The 18114-nt window shown below is 37.2% G+C and overlaps 1 protein-coding gene across 11 annotated transcripts in view; it reads left to right on the forward strand.

Annotated features, from left to right (window-relative positions):
- Positions 1-542: 542 nt before the first annotated feature.
- PHF14 (PHD finger protein 14) overlaps positions 543-18114 on the forward strand; it is a 164243-nt gene continuing 146671 nt past the window's right edge. For 9 of the 11 annotated variants that reach the window (XR_013946049.1, XM_080578906.1, XM_080578910.1 and 6 more), the window contains exons 1-4: positions 661-815; positions 1053-1163; positions 10937-11586; positions 16352-16496. Coding sequence is in view for 10 of the 11 variants with exons in the window: in XM_080578906.1 (XP_080435032.1) it covers position 815; positions 1053-1163; positions 10937-11586; positions 16352-16496 (907 nt within the window). In the remaining variant the exon portion in view is untranslated. Of the gene's footprint in view, positions 816-1052; positions 1164-10936; positions 11587-16351; positions 16497-18114 lie in introns of all 11 variants that reach the window. The other 2 variants (XM_080578913.1, XM_080578907.1) reach the window with 2 other exon arrangements.

Consider the following 18114-nt stretch of genomic DNA (forward strand, 5'->3'; position numbering starts at 1 on the left):
GTTTTTAAAAAAAAGTAGGAAACTCAGTTACAGAAAGAACACAGAAAAAACATTTTCCTTTGGAATTTTTTGTCCTTCCAATGTACTCAAAATCAGAAAAAAATGAAAATTATTTAAAGTATTTCAAATTTCTGAAAGCAGAAAAATATATCATGGACTAACCAGTCATCACGATGCTGCATTTAAATAAAAAAGACTAATAGACCCATAACGTACTATGCATTATTTGTAATACCAAGAAGACTTTTGGCCTGGAGAAACATTAGTGGTGGATGCAGCACAGGCTCTCGGCTTAGGCTATGCACTTTACAAACCTTATTTCAGTTGTCAGGAGTGCAGGAATGAGGGTGGGAATGCAACGTGTGCACCCAGCCCAGAGGGAACCCAGCTCTGAGCACAGGTCTTTAACAAAAGCAGCCTTACAATGCCTCATCTCCACACGAGGGAACCGAGCAAGGTGTTTTGGGGGGGAGTTATGTTTATTTTTTGAGCTCCTTTTCCCCCTCCATGAGGTTCTGAGGGGGAATGCACATGACAACATGGCGTCCGCCATCACGGCCTGACTGCGGGGTCTCCCCGTACCCCGAGGAGGCTCTGGCAGCCGCCGGGCAGACTGCGGGCACCACCGCCCCTCTCGGCTTCACCTCGCTGCGCGCAGACGCGGTTAGGCCGCGCATGCGCCGTGCCGGCGGCAGGCAGAGAGGCGGGCGGGCGGACGCGGGTGCGCATCCGGGTCGGCGCCAGGCCATTGTCTGTGGCCGGGCCGGGCTCGGCGGCTCCGCGCCCGAAGGGCCGAGGCAGCGGCGCCGCCTTCAGTAAGTGGGGCCCGGCGTCTCTGGCCGCCCCTTCCTGGGAGTGCCGGGTCGCGGGGCCGGAGACCTCCCCTGCGCGCCTGGTGCCGGCAGCCGAGCGGGCGGGGGGCCGGGGGTAGCCCTCGGCTGCCCGTGGTGTGGTGTGTGGGGGCCGGGGGGCTGTCCCCGGCTCCTCCCGTGTAAGCCCGGTGCCGTGTGGTTGTGCCAGCTAACAGCAACACTCTGCTTTTTTCCCCGCAGTGGACCGCAGCTCGAAGAGGAGGCAGGTGAAGCCTTTGGCGGCTTCGCTGCTGGAGGCTTTAGATTATGATAGCTCTGATGACAGTGACTTTAAAGTTGGAGATGCTTCAGGTAAATATGTTTGCTCGTCTGCTCACTTCAGAATTTCCTCGGTTTTGGTGTGCGGTTGCTCATTTAACATCATACGGGAGATGGGAGGGGGCTAGGGAAGTGTTGGGGCTTGGAGCCGCTTGAACTGATTTAGGTGGATAGCTGGAAATTCATACGCTGCAGATAGGAAACAACTGATTAAACGAGGCATCCATACATTACTTTAGTTGCAAATAGTTTTTTCTCAACAGAAAACTCAGTTAACAGACAAGTTTTGGCAGAAGCATTTGAGTATCTTCTGTGTTGACTGTCTTAGCGAAGTGTATTGCTTTTCATTTCTTCAACCTAAAAATAACTTTAAACCGTTCACTTCTTTTAGCATTGGAGTAACTGCCTTAAAGCCATTTTGCTTTGATTTGGCCTGGAAAATAATTTCTTCCGGACTGAAGAACCCACCTAATTTCTCAAGGTTAACTCCACTCAGCGAGTGAGCATCTTAAGCAGAATGATGATCTGTTCAGGTTTTTATTATGATAGACAAACTTAGGGTATCCACTCTGATAGATGTGCAGAAACATTTCATACCAGAAGGAAGTGCTTGCCTCTGAGTGTTTTTGTTCTGCAGTCTTTTCTTTGCGCGCAGATTCCTATATCTGCAGTGAACTCCCACAGAAACTGAAAATGTAAAAAAGATGCCAAAATGAAATGAATAAATTCAGGTATGTTGGGGGGGGATGAGGGGGGAAGGAGCAGGACCATGCTTGTGAATAAGTTCTACACTGGATGTTTTTTGGCATGAGCTCAGGGAAATGAGCGAAGAAATGTAGTATATATAAGACGTAAGTCAGCATTATGACGGCTTGTCAAATACCTTCACTTTTTTATTTCTGCACTGGAGACACTGATTTATGTTTTCATGTGAATGTGTCTTGCAAAGATGTTCCCCATCTCCATGTAAAGACTTCTTACCATCTGTCAAGGTCTTCCTTATTAATGAACTTAAGAAAAGCGTAATGATCATTTCACCTGTACCAGTTTTAAGGTATAGTCTAATGCATTTCCCCCCCCGCCCCCCCAACTTAGACATAGTCTCCTTGGTTGGTTTAGCAGAAGCAGGCTGCAGAGACTTAAGGGAAAGATGTTGTCTTAACAATTCTATGTAAAGTTTTGGGGGTTAATTTACTTTTTATTTTGCTTTAGGTGTTATTTTTATCTTATTCTTTAAGTAGTTACACTGTAATGAAAAAATTCCATAGAAAGAAATGGCCCTTATTTACTAAAGAAAACCTCCCTGTTTTGGAATTGTAGCGTAGGCTGGTTTTAAGGGGAAAGGAGAGTTGGAAATGGAGTTCAGGACATGAACATGTAATCCAGAACAACGTGTTATTTGATTAAAGACAATCATTCATTATCTAAAAGTAATGAATAAAGCTTCCTGACTCAACTTTGTCTGGATGCGGAGGACGCTTTTGTGGTTGATAACCTCTTTGACTTTTAGGATGTATACCTACACGTGGGGAATGGTGTCTAGCCTTGGGAGTGTTTCAACTTAGTTGCATTTTGAGGAAGTTGAATGGGAGTTCTCTTTATAACACAACACTTCATGGAAACAACTGTATAATGAGAAAAACCCAAGTTTTAATTAGAAATCGTTTTTCTTCTGGTTATTCTTTTGTGGTTTTATATCTCATATAGCTTTGTTTTGACATTTCAGGACATAGATCTATCACTTGTAGGAAAAACTAATGTTCTATTTAATAAAATGTAAGATTTAGTGAAAAGATTTTTGAAACAGCAGAGTGTGATATTTTATACTTTATTCAAAGGTTTTCAGTGTGAAAGGAAAAAGTTGTGAGGGTTTGGAGAAGGTATTAATATGAAGTTATTAAATATATAACCTCTTAAACTGAGAAGTTATTCTTTTATGTCATACAATTTATTTGGATAGCTGCAGTATGTTTGAAATAGGATGTCTGTGCTGATTTTAAATGGAGTTTGTATAACAAAAACTTAAATTTGGTTGTACTTAATCCATTCAGATTTGGATGGCAGAAGTACTGAAATAAAGGCATTTTATATATATGCATATTTATGTATATATGTATTTGCATATATATAAATACAAGTCCCTTTATATGAGAAATAAAATCAATCACTTAAAAATATGTATGTACATTTAAAAAAAATTTGCGTGTACACACGCAAACAGCCCTACTTGACAAATTCTGGATTGTTGCTGATAGAAAACAGATTTTCCTTTTGCTCGCTGGGGAATTTAGCCTTCAAAGAATAATGTGCAATTCTCCATTACAGTCAGGTTTTCTTCTTTCAGTGACCGTAGAGATCTCTCATTGTACAGCCTGTTGCAACTCAGGGTCTGTATATGTACAATATTTAGTATTTATTTGAATTCAGAATTTCATTGCACAGTTTGTTTATTAAGGGAAATAAATAAAACAACAAACAACTGTGACAGAAAGAAGAAAGTCTTTCTACATTGAAAATGACTATAAAGTCTACTCATGACTCGGAAAGATTCTGTAAGTATGGTAATTCCACAGCTCTGCAATGTATCTTTATTTTGTTCACAAATGCAGATATATGTAGCAATTTTTAAATTAAAAAAAAAAAAAAAACAACAAAACCAGCAAATTTGACAGCTACAGGTTCAAAGACTATTTAAATACTGAATTAAATAGTTCTGAAGTTATTTACTCCCTGCTGATTATGTTGCATCCATATGTATGAGCTTTAGGATGTTAAGTGATATGTGGTAGCAGATGATAATGTGCAAGTCTAGGAGGACTAAATCCTGAATATTTAAACTTTTATGTGTGTTCATTGTTCTTTCATATTTCTGGGAATATGTGATGCCGTAAGGGTTTGAGAACACCGATTTTGATTGCTGTTTAGTACAGGAAGGAATCATCATTTCTGAATTTTTGTATTCAGAGTCCTGATGCCTTCATAAAGTTTTCTTTCATTACGGAAAATATTTCTAATCACCCAACATCCATTTTCACCGCAAAACTTTCTGAAGGGGATATGCCCTTTACTTACAGTGTAGTTAATTTATTTTCTTTTCGGTTTAGGCTATGCCAATAGGTAATTATTGACTTTTCTACTCTAAAGAAAAATTGTAACATCTGTTTAAGGGAACTGATTTTAGAACAGTTATATTATTGTAAATTTACTTAATGAAAATAGTTTTCAGGTCTGTTGGCTTTGCATTACTGAATTAAGTAATTCTTACAACTTCTCTGTCACTGTTTCTGTGCAGTAAAGTAGTACTGCCATTATTTTAAGGTACTGTATATTTTCTTTACTTACAAACATCTTCAAAATTTTGTTTCTTAATAGGAGTGCTGTATGTAGTCTTAAAGTGAGATCAATGAAAAACAACGTCCAATTGGAGTCAGAGAATACCGCTGTTGGACTTGAAATGATGGTGCTCTAATGAACTCAACTGAAGTTTTTTAATAATATGATTCACAATAAAGACTAGTTATTTGCAGTTTTGCTTTTGAATTAACTAGAACATCCTTTGTGATTTTTTTGTGTGTTGTTTTTTTTTTTTACCAAGTTCAGCAGTGATGTCAGAAACCAGTGTATATTTGTAGGGTAATTCCCAATAGGATTCCAAAGCAGGGATTTTCCCCTTCTTTCATCACTGAAATCAGTCACTTCAGGCAGCTCATACACTAAAATTGAAATGATGAAGAGAAATTTAGTTTTCAGAGAAACTTTAGTTATCTTGGTCTCTGATCAAGAATGATGCATGAATGTAAGGGCTGAGCCTCTTTCTTAGCATAGCTAAGAGGAGTGTAGTTAAATTCTGCCTCCAAGAGCTGAATTCTGTCACTATTTCTGCTACACATCTCCTAGACCTAAATTTTAGAGGCACTTTTTATCTTTTTTTTTTTTTTTAATGTTGAGCATGGAACCTGACCTGCGCAAATACCACATACTGTTACTGTAATTGAGGCCAGTAGGAGCTCTGTTTAAAGCACGTAACAATCTGTGTGAATGCATACACTAGGTATTTTGAAAAAGCAGTGACTTGATCTGGAAATAAGTTGCAAATATCTTTCTGTAATTTGTTTCCTATTAGTGCAATAAAAATTCCACTGCTGCTTTCCTGTAAAGCATATTCTGATGTAAAGACACGTTTGCAGAGCACCAAAAGGCAATAGTGATAAACACTAGTGAAATATTGATAAAGAAAGTAATAGTTTTGTTTTTGAGAATGAACTTGTGGGATGTTTCACTAGACAGTGAAGGTAAGAGGAAATATTGCTGTGCTAATCATTGTGGAATTACTTGATAATTTACTTAATAATAAAAGTCTTTTGAAGACTTGACTTTGCAACCTTAGTGCATGGTTCTGAATGGAATTGCCAATAGCTTTTTCACCTCTGAGGAGGTGAAAAATATGGGCATTATGTTCTTTTGGGTTATCTTCATCCCGAGTGAGATCTGTTACCGTATGGGTGTCTTACCACTTGAAGGTGCTTTGGGGTGACTGACTGGCATTTTGAACTTGCATTCCCTTTGGAAATACTGAGATTTCTGTTCTTCCATATGTTTCCTGACAGCAGAGGAGTAATTTAACAGCCATCCAGGGTTTCCTTTCAGTGCCTGGGCTGGATGGGTTTTATGATGGGATAACATTGTTTTTCTCTGTTTTCCCCTGCTGTGACATTTTGTGTCCTATCTTTACAGCCTGTCCCTTAGAGAGCCATTGCTTACCTGTTCAGTGGTGTTCTGCTTGTTCAGTCTGTGTTGAGACAGGATGCATACTTGGACTCGTGGTCTTCTACTTAGCCACGCTATTTCTGCTTTGCTGTCTTGCACGTCCCCTTTTTGTGCACGTGTGTCCATCTCTTGTGCATTTTTATGCTGCATGGAGAACATTCTGAGCTTTATTAACTCCAACTTGGTGGGATGGTCTGCTAGCAATCCAGCCACCTCTGCTCAGTGAGGATGGGGTGTTTCAAGTGTCTCTTGAGCAGAGACTTGTTACAGTAGCTCAGAGACTTAGTCTCCTACCTGTCACATCCCTCTTAAAACACACAAAGCTCATGGGCATTTCTGGGAAAAATACATGTTCAAGCTCACTATACAATAAGTTGTACTGGAATCCAATTGTGTGGATTACTTAGGACTGCGAGTTTGCTGAGGGAAGGCATGGGATATGTAATACTTCATCCCAAATGAGTGAAGTTTGATAACATTAAAAACAGTTGAAGGCTCTGAAACTGGGAAATGTCAATTGAGTTCAGGAGGTAGGGTAACCCATTCCATCCATGTTACATGTAATTGTAAATTGAGGCAATTCTAACTGACTCAATGCAAATTTGAGAACTTACAGTTTTGAGCACTTTTAATATTTGAGTAGATGTCTGCTGAAGTGTGATATAATTGAGGAGTAGAAATAAGGAAACTGCTTACTAAATAACTTTCATTTATGTTCCTCTTCTGTCATTTTTCTTCTGTTAAGCTGAATACTTGTTTTCTGAAACAAGAGTAATCAGTTTCATTTCCTGGCCTGCCCAGTCTTTGTCTTTAGTTTGATATTTTTTTTTCTCAAGTCTTGTTTTAGAAATGAAATTCTCTCCTTGGAACAGAAATACCTTAATCAGTTTTGATTTTATCCTGTATGATAACTATGTTCCTTCAAACAGTTCTGATTTTTTTTAATTGCGAGCATTACAATATTGAATTGCCAGTAGCCTACCAAGGTTTAAATACTTCAGTAACCATATCATCTCGCTCTGCAAAATAGTACAGAAAGCCAGTGTCATAAACCTAACTGACTTTAGGTTCTCTTATTTGAAGTTATGTTCAAAGAGAAGCATTAAGCCATTTCCATTCTTGCTTTCAATGCAGCTGTGTGCTAATCAGTCTTAGCATAGTGGAGCTTGATGCTTTAGTCTAATAGACAAATGTGATCAGGAATTTGCCACTTACATAACATTGCCTTTGGCAATTTAAAAATTCATATTTTTCATGTATCATCTAAGTTTCCTTGCCTTTTTTTTAAACATCTAGTTATTAAAATCAGAGCTTTCTAGTTGGTTTGAACATTTCCTTAAGGTATTTAAAATTAATTGCAATTTCTAGTTCAGATACATTGGAAATACGGCTTCTCTTACCCATGTGCAAAGGAGATTCTGTGAGTTTGGAGCTGTACTTCTAAGAAAGAAAGTTTTATGGGCAGCGGCTGTTGTGGCCAGGCAGTTTATCCAGCACTTTTCCTGTCTGTCAGGATGCAAGCAACATGGGTGAGGGAGGTTTATGTGATGTGTAACATGGGCTTCTAGCAGAGATAAACAGGGAATTTCACATAATCACGTAAAAGATTCGCTGTCTGCCTTCTGACTGGGAGAAAGAGGCTAAGGGGCTGCTGAACAGGGTGATGGTAATTGAGCTGCTTTCACCTCCCAAAGAATTAACCTCTCCTGTAGCCAATATTTGTTGTTGTTACTGCCCCCCAAAAGAGGGTACTTTGAAGCATCCCGCCATACCTCCACATAGTGCCAGCTGCTTCTCTTCTGCTATCTGGAATTGGTTAGGCTTTGCCAGTGTAAGAGGCAAGACCAAAACTGAGTCTGTGATTGATGTCTTGCAACTAGCTTATCCTTCAAACTTCACTTAAATGATCGATAAAACGGCTTTTTACAGAGCTGTTTGTTAAACTAAATACTGCATTGAAGAATCAGTCTTCTGTGAGTAGTCATGTGCTGCTGTAGTTTAGCCCTTAAACTCCATATACATGAATTTTCTTAGAATGTTAAAAAATCGTAGGATACAGTGTTTAGTTGCTTTTTAAATGGCCCTACAAAAACCCTGACGGATTTTTTTTTTTTAAACAGCTGTAGTGACTTCAGTAATGTAGTAGCTTTCCTCAGTCTTGTGCTTAGTATGTATTTGAAAGCAGCTGAGTGGTGTTTAGTGTCACATTTGTTTACATTCATCATACTTTTCCTAACGTTAATTCTGGAGCAAAATGTGTACAGGAGAATTCCTCACAGAGTTACCCCTTCTGGATATGACTGCCCCCTGCTGCTGTGCTCAGCAGCAGCTACAAGTTGTACGGAAGTAAATGATGCCTCTCTCCCAACTGCTCTCTCTCATTTTTGTTCTCAGTGGAACTCTATATTCTTCACTGTTTGACGGTGTATCTGGCCCCATCTTTCACTGAGAATAGCTTGACTTCTGTCCCATAGGGAATGACATGATATGGTTGCCAATCTGAAAGAGCCGTTCTTTAAGAATTTCTTTCAAGGAGAAAATTGTATACTACAGCTTCTTCCTAACTGAAAGTGCATCTGACAGAAGAACTGCTGCAAAAATAGCTGTTATCGCAGAACAGCTCTTTCTAGAGAAGTACCTATCACAGTGGATGCATTCAAATGGAAGAGGGATATCCCGTAGTATAGGTATCTCTGGTACGTACATGCTTACAGATAGAAAAATACAAACCATAATGTGCAGGCAAAGGCAAAGAGAAATTGAGGGTGAGAAGTGAATGGAACCAGGGTTTATTTGTTCTCTGTTTTATATTGTTTGCATGGCATACGGCAGCTAGAGAGTGTTCTTAGTGCCGTAGTGTTGATGTAAAAAAATTATTGTAGATAGTTTGGTGTGCTCTTTGAAAGGAAATGATCCCCAGACTGAGATTCTGCCCCAAAACGAAGTAGAAGCTTAAATTCACAAGAAATCCAAGCATATTTAGAAATGCAACTGCACAAGTAAAGCATCCAAAAATCTTATATTATTTGTCTTGGAACTATACCAGGGGAGTATATGTAAGTATGTAATGTGTAATATTTACGTATGTATATTAAATAAGGTAGTATAAAAATCTGGTGAAATTAATTTTAACATGACAAAGCTCTATACGATCTTACAGTGAGGTAAGTATTGGCACATTGGAAGTAGATACTGTGAAATGAGATACGAAAATAAATTTTGCCATCAAACTTCCATTTAGCATTTATCAAATGTCTGGAGTAAGACTAACTATGACATACTTGTATTTGTTAAGTCTTATAAACACTTTACTGATCCAAAGAAAGCTATTGTAATATAAAAATCATATATTAGATTGCATATCTGGTTAATACTGGTTTTAGTTCTTAGGTACGCCTAAAGAGTGTTCTACTGTTTTGAAACTTATGTTAATTATGCTTGTGCTTCCATTACTGCCATTAGGGCTTGTAGGTGCAGGGGAATCACTGAATTAGTCTTTGAGCAAAAGGCTACAATAACTTCTGTTACTGCATTCATTTTTTTTCCTGGCTCTCAAAAAGGTAAAACATTTACAGAAAAATTGTTTTAGCAACTTGCAAGGGGACTATCGTTCACCTGATAACAATAATATTCTGAGCAGCAGTAGTATCAGCAGTGATGTATTTTCTGTTGTTGCTGTTGATAATTATATAACTTCATCATATACTTAACACTTCTACATACAGGTATACACATAAAACCCCAAATTAACCGATGTATCGATGTAACAACTGAGTTACTGCTCAGTTGTAGACAAGAGTACTGTGGGGTGAAAATAAATGGCACGTGTGAAGTGTGCAGCATGTTTTCAAAATTAACTTAGAAAGTGCGTTGTCCCCACCGTTTCTTTATTTGGCTTTATAAAGAGGTGGATGTGCACAGAAATTCTCTCTTGGTAAGGTGATACTCAGAGTTACTTGGGGTGTGGGGGGGTAAGTAAGGTAAATAAGGACTTAAAAATTTTTGAGTACCAACATGTTTCTTCTCTGCATCTATTTAATAACATCTGACAGTACCTCAGGAAGTTGATGATAACTCTGGAAATTTAAACTGAAAGCTGTAGCTATTGCCCATTTGATCCACTGGATCAAGCAACTTTATACTTAATTTTTTAAAAATCTTCTCTGAGTTTTTCTTTGTGTAATGCTGTAACTAATGCTGTAAATGAAAAGTAGTAGTAGCATATAAGATGGAAGATGGATGATCTTGATAAAATTTAAAAAGTTTAAGACTTGGCATCCTTTCCAGTAATTTTTACATGTTCTTTACAGTACAGATGGTTGCCTTATTTTTGTGGGTTCTGCATATGAATCCTCTTCCTTTCTGTTGCACAGATTTGCCAGTATTAATTAATGGAGATAGTGATTGAACACAGAACAGTATCATCTGAATTGTATAAGGTTAGAATTTAAGCATTGTTGTGCAGCTTCAGTGCTGAATGAGTCATAGTTTATGTGGGATTAATAAGTGAAATAATATTTGAAATTAAAAGAATTCCCCAAACCAGAAAATAAACCTGTACCAGAAATGAAGGTATAGGATTATCCACATTATTAAGTAGTACCTGTTATATAAACTCCTTCATTTTTTTTTTCATTTTAAGTCTCTCCTATTGGATAGCTATTTCAAATATTTTTAAGATTTAGAAAACACCTCAAAAATTAAAACTGGAAACGTTCTTTCATTGAGATGTGACTTCATATGGAAATTATTCTGTGCTACTTCTTATTGCTAGTATGAGCTGCAGTTCGAAGGAACATTAAATGTTCATTTAATAAATTCTACCATCTTTTTTTTTCCATCTTAAAATGCACTCATGTTTAACAGATTCTCAACATGCCACTTGAAATAGCAGTATTTGGACTCCAACTGAAAAAATAGGTGGACTACCTTATGAGGGAGGAATATGCATCATTTTTTTGTTTAACAACTTCAGCACATTTTATTTTTGGGGGTACATTTGTGTCGGAACGTTTTTTAAATTTTCATATGCTCAACAGATTCTGAAGGAAGTGGTCATGGGAGTGAAGATGCATCAAAGGACAGTGGAGAAGGTTCCTGTACTGAATCGGAAGAAAATATCTTGGAGGAGGAACCGGCAGAAGAGAAAGTAGAAGAGCAACAGCCAAAGAGCTCCACTGAAGAAGAGGTGCCGACAGCAGACAAAGAGGTAATTAAAACTGAAAAGAAAGAGCAAGAAGATGAAGAAGAAAAGCCAAAAAAGAAGAAAGAAAAAGAGAAAGCAGCTGAACCTGATGCTGTCGCTGATGAGCAAACAAGTGAACCCAAAAAATGGAATTTGCGCAGGAACCGGCCTTTACTGGATTTTGTATCAATGGAAGAACTAAATGATATGGACGATTATGACAGTGAAGATGACAATGACTGGCGGCCTACTCCTGAGAAAAAAAAAGGAAAAAATTCATTGCGAAAAGAAGGGAGCGATGGAGATAATGAGGATGATGAAGATGACGGGAGTGGGAGTGATGAGGATGACAACGATGAGGAAGGTAATGAAGAAGATAACAGCAGCACAGCTAGTGATGGAGGATCCAAGAAGAAGAAGAGTAAAGTTCTTAACAGAAATAATGCAGATGATGAGGAACTGACAAATGATAGCCTGGCTCTTTCACAAAGCAAGAGTAATGAGGTAGTGAAACCAACTTTCTATAATATATCTGTTGAGAAATGGAAACTACTCCACAGTGCTATTCTTTTAGTTTGAAAAGTTGAATTGATTGGCTTGAATTGTCTTTAACAGAATAAACGAAGCAGCAAAACTGTGCTAAATAGGCACTCACTGCTTATTAAATAAGCTTCCTTGGACCATTTGGCCAATCTATTGCCTCTAAAGTCAATAGACAGACTTCTCTTGGCTTTGGGGAGGGGTGGGCTACTTCTAAAGTATATAGGAGGTCTGGTGTGCAAATCAACATATATTAGTGAGATAGTTAGCTTAAATGTTCCACATCTGTAATGTTATAAAAGTTAAAAGCATCTCTCACATGTTCTTAGAATAGCTAAATAATAGGTTATTTTTTTATCCTAGCCCTTCTTTGTGACTGATGTCAAAGACTGAGTGCTAAGTTCACTGATAGAAGAATTCTAACCAAAGAAATATGCACAGTTGGATTTAAAATCAAATAGGATAATCACGATAATCTATGTTGGTTTTGTTTATAATGCACACAGGTGAAGTAAATTCTTACAGTGCTAAGAAGCATTTGAGGACTATTATTATTACATATCTTCTAACTGCAGAATCTGAAAATTATATGTTGTGTCTAATAATGACACTTTTTTTTTTCCATGCACAATTACAGTTGCCTTAGAGGTTGTGCTTATGGAAAAATTAAGATATTAGGTTGTCAGGATGGTTGACTTCATGTCCTACAATAGCAAAATCCTGAACAAAGTAAAAAGAATTACTGTAAAATCGACATCTCATTTTCAGAAAATAATTGCAGTGTTAATGAAACATTTGATAAATGATAGTGATATGACACTATTTAAAGTTCTGCCTGTTTTATTTCATCTTTATTTTAATGAGAACTAAACAGAATATTTTGAAGAATGAGTGGTCTCTGTTCCAGATACCGTTATGTTATAAATATTTTTTATTTATATATGATTGCAAGCAAGCTGTGCAATTTTAATTACTAATAATAATTGATTTAAAAAAATCCATAATTCTAGGTGTTTTTTACATTGTGTATAGGCATCTGCTGTTTTTTAAATTAGTATGGGTGGGGATGTTTGCAAATTTGGCTTATTATGTATTTTAGATGCCACTTTGTTGTGTATGAAGTACTTTTTATTTATTTATGTATCTATTTTCACTTAATTTGTCATTTGCAGTCTGCAGAAGCTAAATGTTTCCCTATTGTTAACAGCTAACTTGGCCTGTGAAATGGTTTCATCTTCACAGCTGGTTTTGGCAGGAGGAAAAATCTTTCATATCCTAGCTCAGGAGCTGATCGTGCTTTATGGATACCAATGACAAGAACTTCAAATCATCATTCTGAGATAGGCAGTTTCCTTACAGTGTTGTTTCCCGTATCAGAATGGAGATACAAAAATAGATTCTTAAGGATATATGAACATGTCCTTAATTTCCATTGACTTGGAAAATTAGGCCTATTATAGAAACAGAGAGCTGTCTGGATGCATTTTTTGGGAAGCTTCTTAATATACATGGCCCTCAGAATTCATTCTTGCCTTGGATTTAGGACATTAATCAAAAGATAAAAATCAAAATTTGAAAACTTGAAGTTCAAATTTGAAAATTTGAAGTTCAAATTATAATTTTGTACTTGATAAATTATCTGTGCATGTAAAGCAGAGCACTGTTTGTGAAAAGGCCTTCTAGCAAGAAGTCTTGTAACAGTGTCTGGAGACTGGATTCTGTACTGTAATTTTTAGATTAATATTCAACTGTATTTTTAACAGTGCACATTCCTGTACTATATATTTTTTATAAAAAGTTTGGAAAAAAAAAGTCCTGTGTAGCAGAGAAGTCTAGCAAAATCTCATTATGCTGCAGAAGCTAAATTCTTAGAAAAACAGATGTCTTAATGCATAATTACTGCATGAAGGAATGTTCAGGTAATTAACTCTGAACATTGTAGTCGTGTCCTTAGTATGTGTATTTCCATTTTTTACTGACCAATTCCCTTTATTTTTTGTGTGCAATTTTTGTTTTATTTTCCTACATTTTGCAAAAATATTTTGAGGTGTGGATATACAGTATTTTCACCTGTGCTATAATGAAGTGCTAGGTGCTTTTCTACTGTGTGAAGCACAGGCAGACGAAACGAGCTTTCTTTTCTAGAATCAAATATCATTAGTAGAGAAACGATGCTTTTCTTTTTTTTTTTTTAATTGTTCCCAGTGAGGAACAATTTATTTATTGTAAAGATCCCATTAAATTTGTAAGTAGATAGGCATATAGCTTGAAACACTTGCTTTCTTCGTTACCACTGCAGAAATGGAGATTATGCAGTGATTCAGACGAAATCCATTCTCTCACTTGGGTAGGGAACAGGAGCTGTTTAGGAGGTGGCAGCAGATCCTGCCTCGACCTGAAGGTTCCTGTGCTTCAGGCAAGTAGGGTCAGCCTATGGGGCAGGGCAGGGCAGCATGCCTTACAGATTGCTCCCTACAGGTCAGTGTAGAAACCTGTGTTACTCAGTTGCTCTGTGTTTGACCTGTTGACTGTCTTCACATAACATAAAGCATCATGGATGTGCATCCTAACCCTAGCTCTACATCTGATGCCCTTCCATCACTGGTTGGTTCTTTTCTATTGCCCAGGTTTGCATATGTGTTGTTTTTACAGTGCAATTCCATTCCAAGTAATTTGTTTTAATTACCAGACCTTGGGCTTCTATGACAGCAGAGGTTGCAAATTTCTTTTCAACTTCTGTTAGTGAAGCCAAATACGAGTTTAAGTTGAAGGTATTGTCAGAAAAAGCTGGTTTCTGTGGGCATGTGAGACGCTTCCGACAAGCCTGTGCTACTGAACAGTTATCTGCTGGAGCTAGGGAGCACCTTTTACTGTTGCCTATCTGTGAGGTGTGCGTATTATGAGGAATGGAGGGCCACAGTATTTTTTTTGAAAGAAATGTGCAAGTTTCTTGCTTGCCTCCAGGTATGTCACAGTTTTGTCCTAAAAGGAGGACCTTGGAAGAAATGTTCAGTAAGTCTGAACTCTGTAGGGGAAAACCTTGTCGTTACCGTTCTGGCCTTCCTGTAAACAAGCGTGACATCATGAATGAATGTGTAGTCTTTCATTTTTACCTCTAGATGAGTGTGATTTTTTTTTTAATAGGTCATCTTTCCATGCTTTTTTTAGAGCAAATAAGTGGGAGATTCAAAAGCTTTTCTTAACTGCTAGAAGCATGTGTTTGAGCTTTCCTATGTCAAAAACATTATAACAAGCCACCTCTTTTATTTAAGGTGAACTACTTGAGACCAGCTTTAGGTCATGAAGATATTTAACTGCTTTTTCTTTAAAATCAAGCAAAAATACCTCTACACTCCCCAGATACCTGCCCAGATAAACCCAAAGTACAGAGACCAAAGAGACATCATCAATGATTCATTGAAAATTTTGTTTGGAGTCTTACTGTATCAGACTGAGAGACTATCATAAAATAATATTTACATAGATCAGTGTAAATTTAAGATCCTTCAGGAAGAATATCTACCTCAGTTAACATTCATGGTAATTTTTATCTGCTTAGGCTATGCAAGCACAGTAGTGGTGCTATATTTTCAGTCATAAATGAGGAGAGAGGAGAAAGGAAGATGTTTGATAAGGAACTTTCCAGCTTTTTTTTTTTTCCCTATATAAGTTACCGCAATGGTTTTGGAATATTCTCAGATCTCAAGTGGATGCCATTTAGTCCTGAACTGTTAGCCTCTGCTTTGAAACTGATTTTCTTTATTCTGTAGTGATTTTCTTCACCCGTGTGCCTAGTTTCACACTTCCCTGTATGCCTTCATATCACCAATGAAGACAGTCGAAGCTCAGTGTTGCTTTTAGTATAGAAAAGAAGAAAATGTATAGAAATCACAAAACTGCAGAAGATACAGTCTATGTACCTTACACTAAAAATAATAAACACCTAGGTGATGTTTATGGAAAGAATGAAAACTTGCATACAGCTTTGTTTGGCTTGTGAAACACTGCTCTGTTTCCTCAGAGAAATTCCCTGTCAAAACCCTGTCTTTTTAAGTGGTGTAGTACACACTGAAGGTTGCCAAACCAGAGCACTGGACTTGCTCTGCAAATCCTTACTCCTGTATAAAATCAGAAGAAAATAAGTTGTTATATCATAAGGATTTGACTAGAGACATATACATCTGCACATAACAAAGTAAAACAACTGAGTCAGTAATTTATATTTTATATAAATGAAGACTTGGCAGGCTTAGCTGTTTGTTTTCAAATTTTGTCACATCTGTGTGAAGTTTATTTTTGTATCTGTTGATTTTTGACAAAATGAAACATCTTTTCTGAATATTGGGATGTGGAAGGTCACTTTTTGTCCTGGTGGTTCATTTTTTTTTCCTTTTTAAATGGCTTCGTAGGGGTCTGTGTATGCTCCTGTTTATAGAACATAGTTTAAAGTGAAATATATGATTCTATTCAAAAAAATAAGACCAGTCTCTGGCCTTTAGATCCTAACAGAACTCTAGGTATATCAAGATCAGATTGTATCTGTCCTTTTTCCCAGCTCTTAATTTTGTGGATGAAATGTTTTAATGTTTTGATGACAACAAAAAAAGTATAAGAAACTTTTATTCTTCAATTCTTTTTTTAATCAAAACTGAGCAAATAGCACATCTTTTGTTTGTTTTATTTAAAATTGAAGTTCCTGTCATAATCTGTCTTCATTTTTCAATATTAGGATTCATTGATCCTTGAGAAGTCTCAAAATTGGAGTTCCCAGAAAATGGACCATATTTTGATTTGTTGCGTTTGTCTTGGAGATAACAGTGAGGATGCTGATGAAATAATCCAGTGTGACAACTGTGGAATAACAGTGCATGAAGGTAATACAGTTCCTTCATTCTTAATGTGTGAGGAAAGTTTATGCTTTACATTTAATAAAATTTTGACTGGCTTCAAAAAAAATTAAGCCTTTGAACTATGGTGGGTAATTTTTTTATAGTACCGCATGGATCCTTTCAGTGGTGAAACATTCACCTACTTTAGGATAGCAAATGCAAGCAAGTACAGGGCAGGTCATGGTCTACACAGACCTACAGGATGAATCACATTTTGCAAATATTCCAACTAAAGATTGCATTTTCAGGGCTTTAGGCTATCACATCAAATGTATTTTTGTCCTATCTATTTCAGTACATAAATGTGATTGCATAATGGGGGTAGAAGATCATAAGAATAAAAGATCTTGAACAAAAAAACTGTGTGTGGCAGGGAGGGGGTCACATATATTTTTGCTGTACCAAAAAGGCAGAGAGATGGTGAGGATGAGAGAAGGGAATTGGCAACAGTACTGAACAGCTAGCCTTGAACTTTCTCGTAATCTTCACTCATAATTTGAAAAGCAGAAACTTTAAAGTTAAAACATATTTAGAGTGTTGGTTTGCTAATTGCTTTGAAATCTAGAGTATGTTTGGATTTAAATGTAGGAGGCTTTTCTACAGTGTATAGGGGAGTGAAGGAGGCAAGAGGTCTGAGAGGTAAGCAGAGCCTTAAGTAGATAGCATACAATACTTGCTTTTTGGGTTTCAGTGTAAGACTTTTGAACTTCATAATTTTATTTTTCTGTGAATACTGTTCTGAAATACTAACTTGTTTGCTACAACTTCTGTGTGTCTTATGGATATGCCAATTGCTAAACTAATTTAAAAGGTGATTTGAAATGAGGAGGAAAATGTATGTTCCTCTTTCTGTAGTCAAGTTTTCACTGGTTTTAAAGGAGCATTTCCACAACGGTTCTGAGATGAGCATGTGGGATTTTAACAGCCTTACAAGAAAGGTGAGGCTATATTACATTTTTGCGCTTGATAGTAACACCTTAAGTACCTGGTGCCTGTTCAGTAATGACTGCATGAGGTTTTCCAAAGGAATGAGGGGTGATAACTCATCTGGGAGCGACTCTGTTAGAGCTCACGTGGAACATAACATGGCCAAGAGGTATAGGGGGATTCTGATTTGGACCTAGAATCGTGGATGCTTAAGAAACTCTTCTCCTTGTCTTACTGGTACATTTTGAGATTGCTAGAAGGTCGATTTCCTTTCAGTGCAACCCTTTGCTTTGTGATGTTTGTATCATATGCCTGGCCTGCATCACTTGTCCAAAAGCTATTTTTCCTCTGCAGACACCTGGCCAAAACTCTCTAAAATTTAAAGAGCGAATAACTGGGCCAAAGTCAAGAATCTGTAACTACCCCTAAAACTACATAAGCAGCGTGTATGTAATACTAACGATATCCACCCTTATACTTGCATACTTTTATGTCTAAAAAATTCAAGTTCAGCCTGGAAATTAATTCCATTGATTAAATTTGTTCTCATTTCACATACTGATCTATTTTTTTTCCTTAAAAAAAAAAAAAGAAAGATTGTTAGAGAAAAAAATCTTTTGAATTTGTAATTGTACAGTTGCGTGTGTGTTTACTTCCGCATAGACAGAACTCTCAT

The sequence above is a fragment of the Anser brachyrhynchus genome, assembly GCF_964034855.1.
Source record: "Anser brachyrhynchus genome assembly, chromosome: 2".
NCBI classification, from domain to species: domain Eukaryota; kingdom Metazoa; phylum Chordata; class Aves; order Anseriformes; family Anatidae; genus Anser; species Anser brachyrhynchus.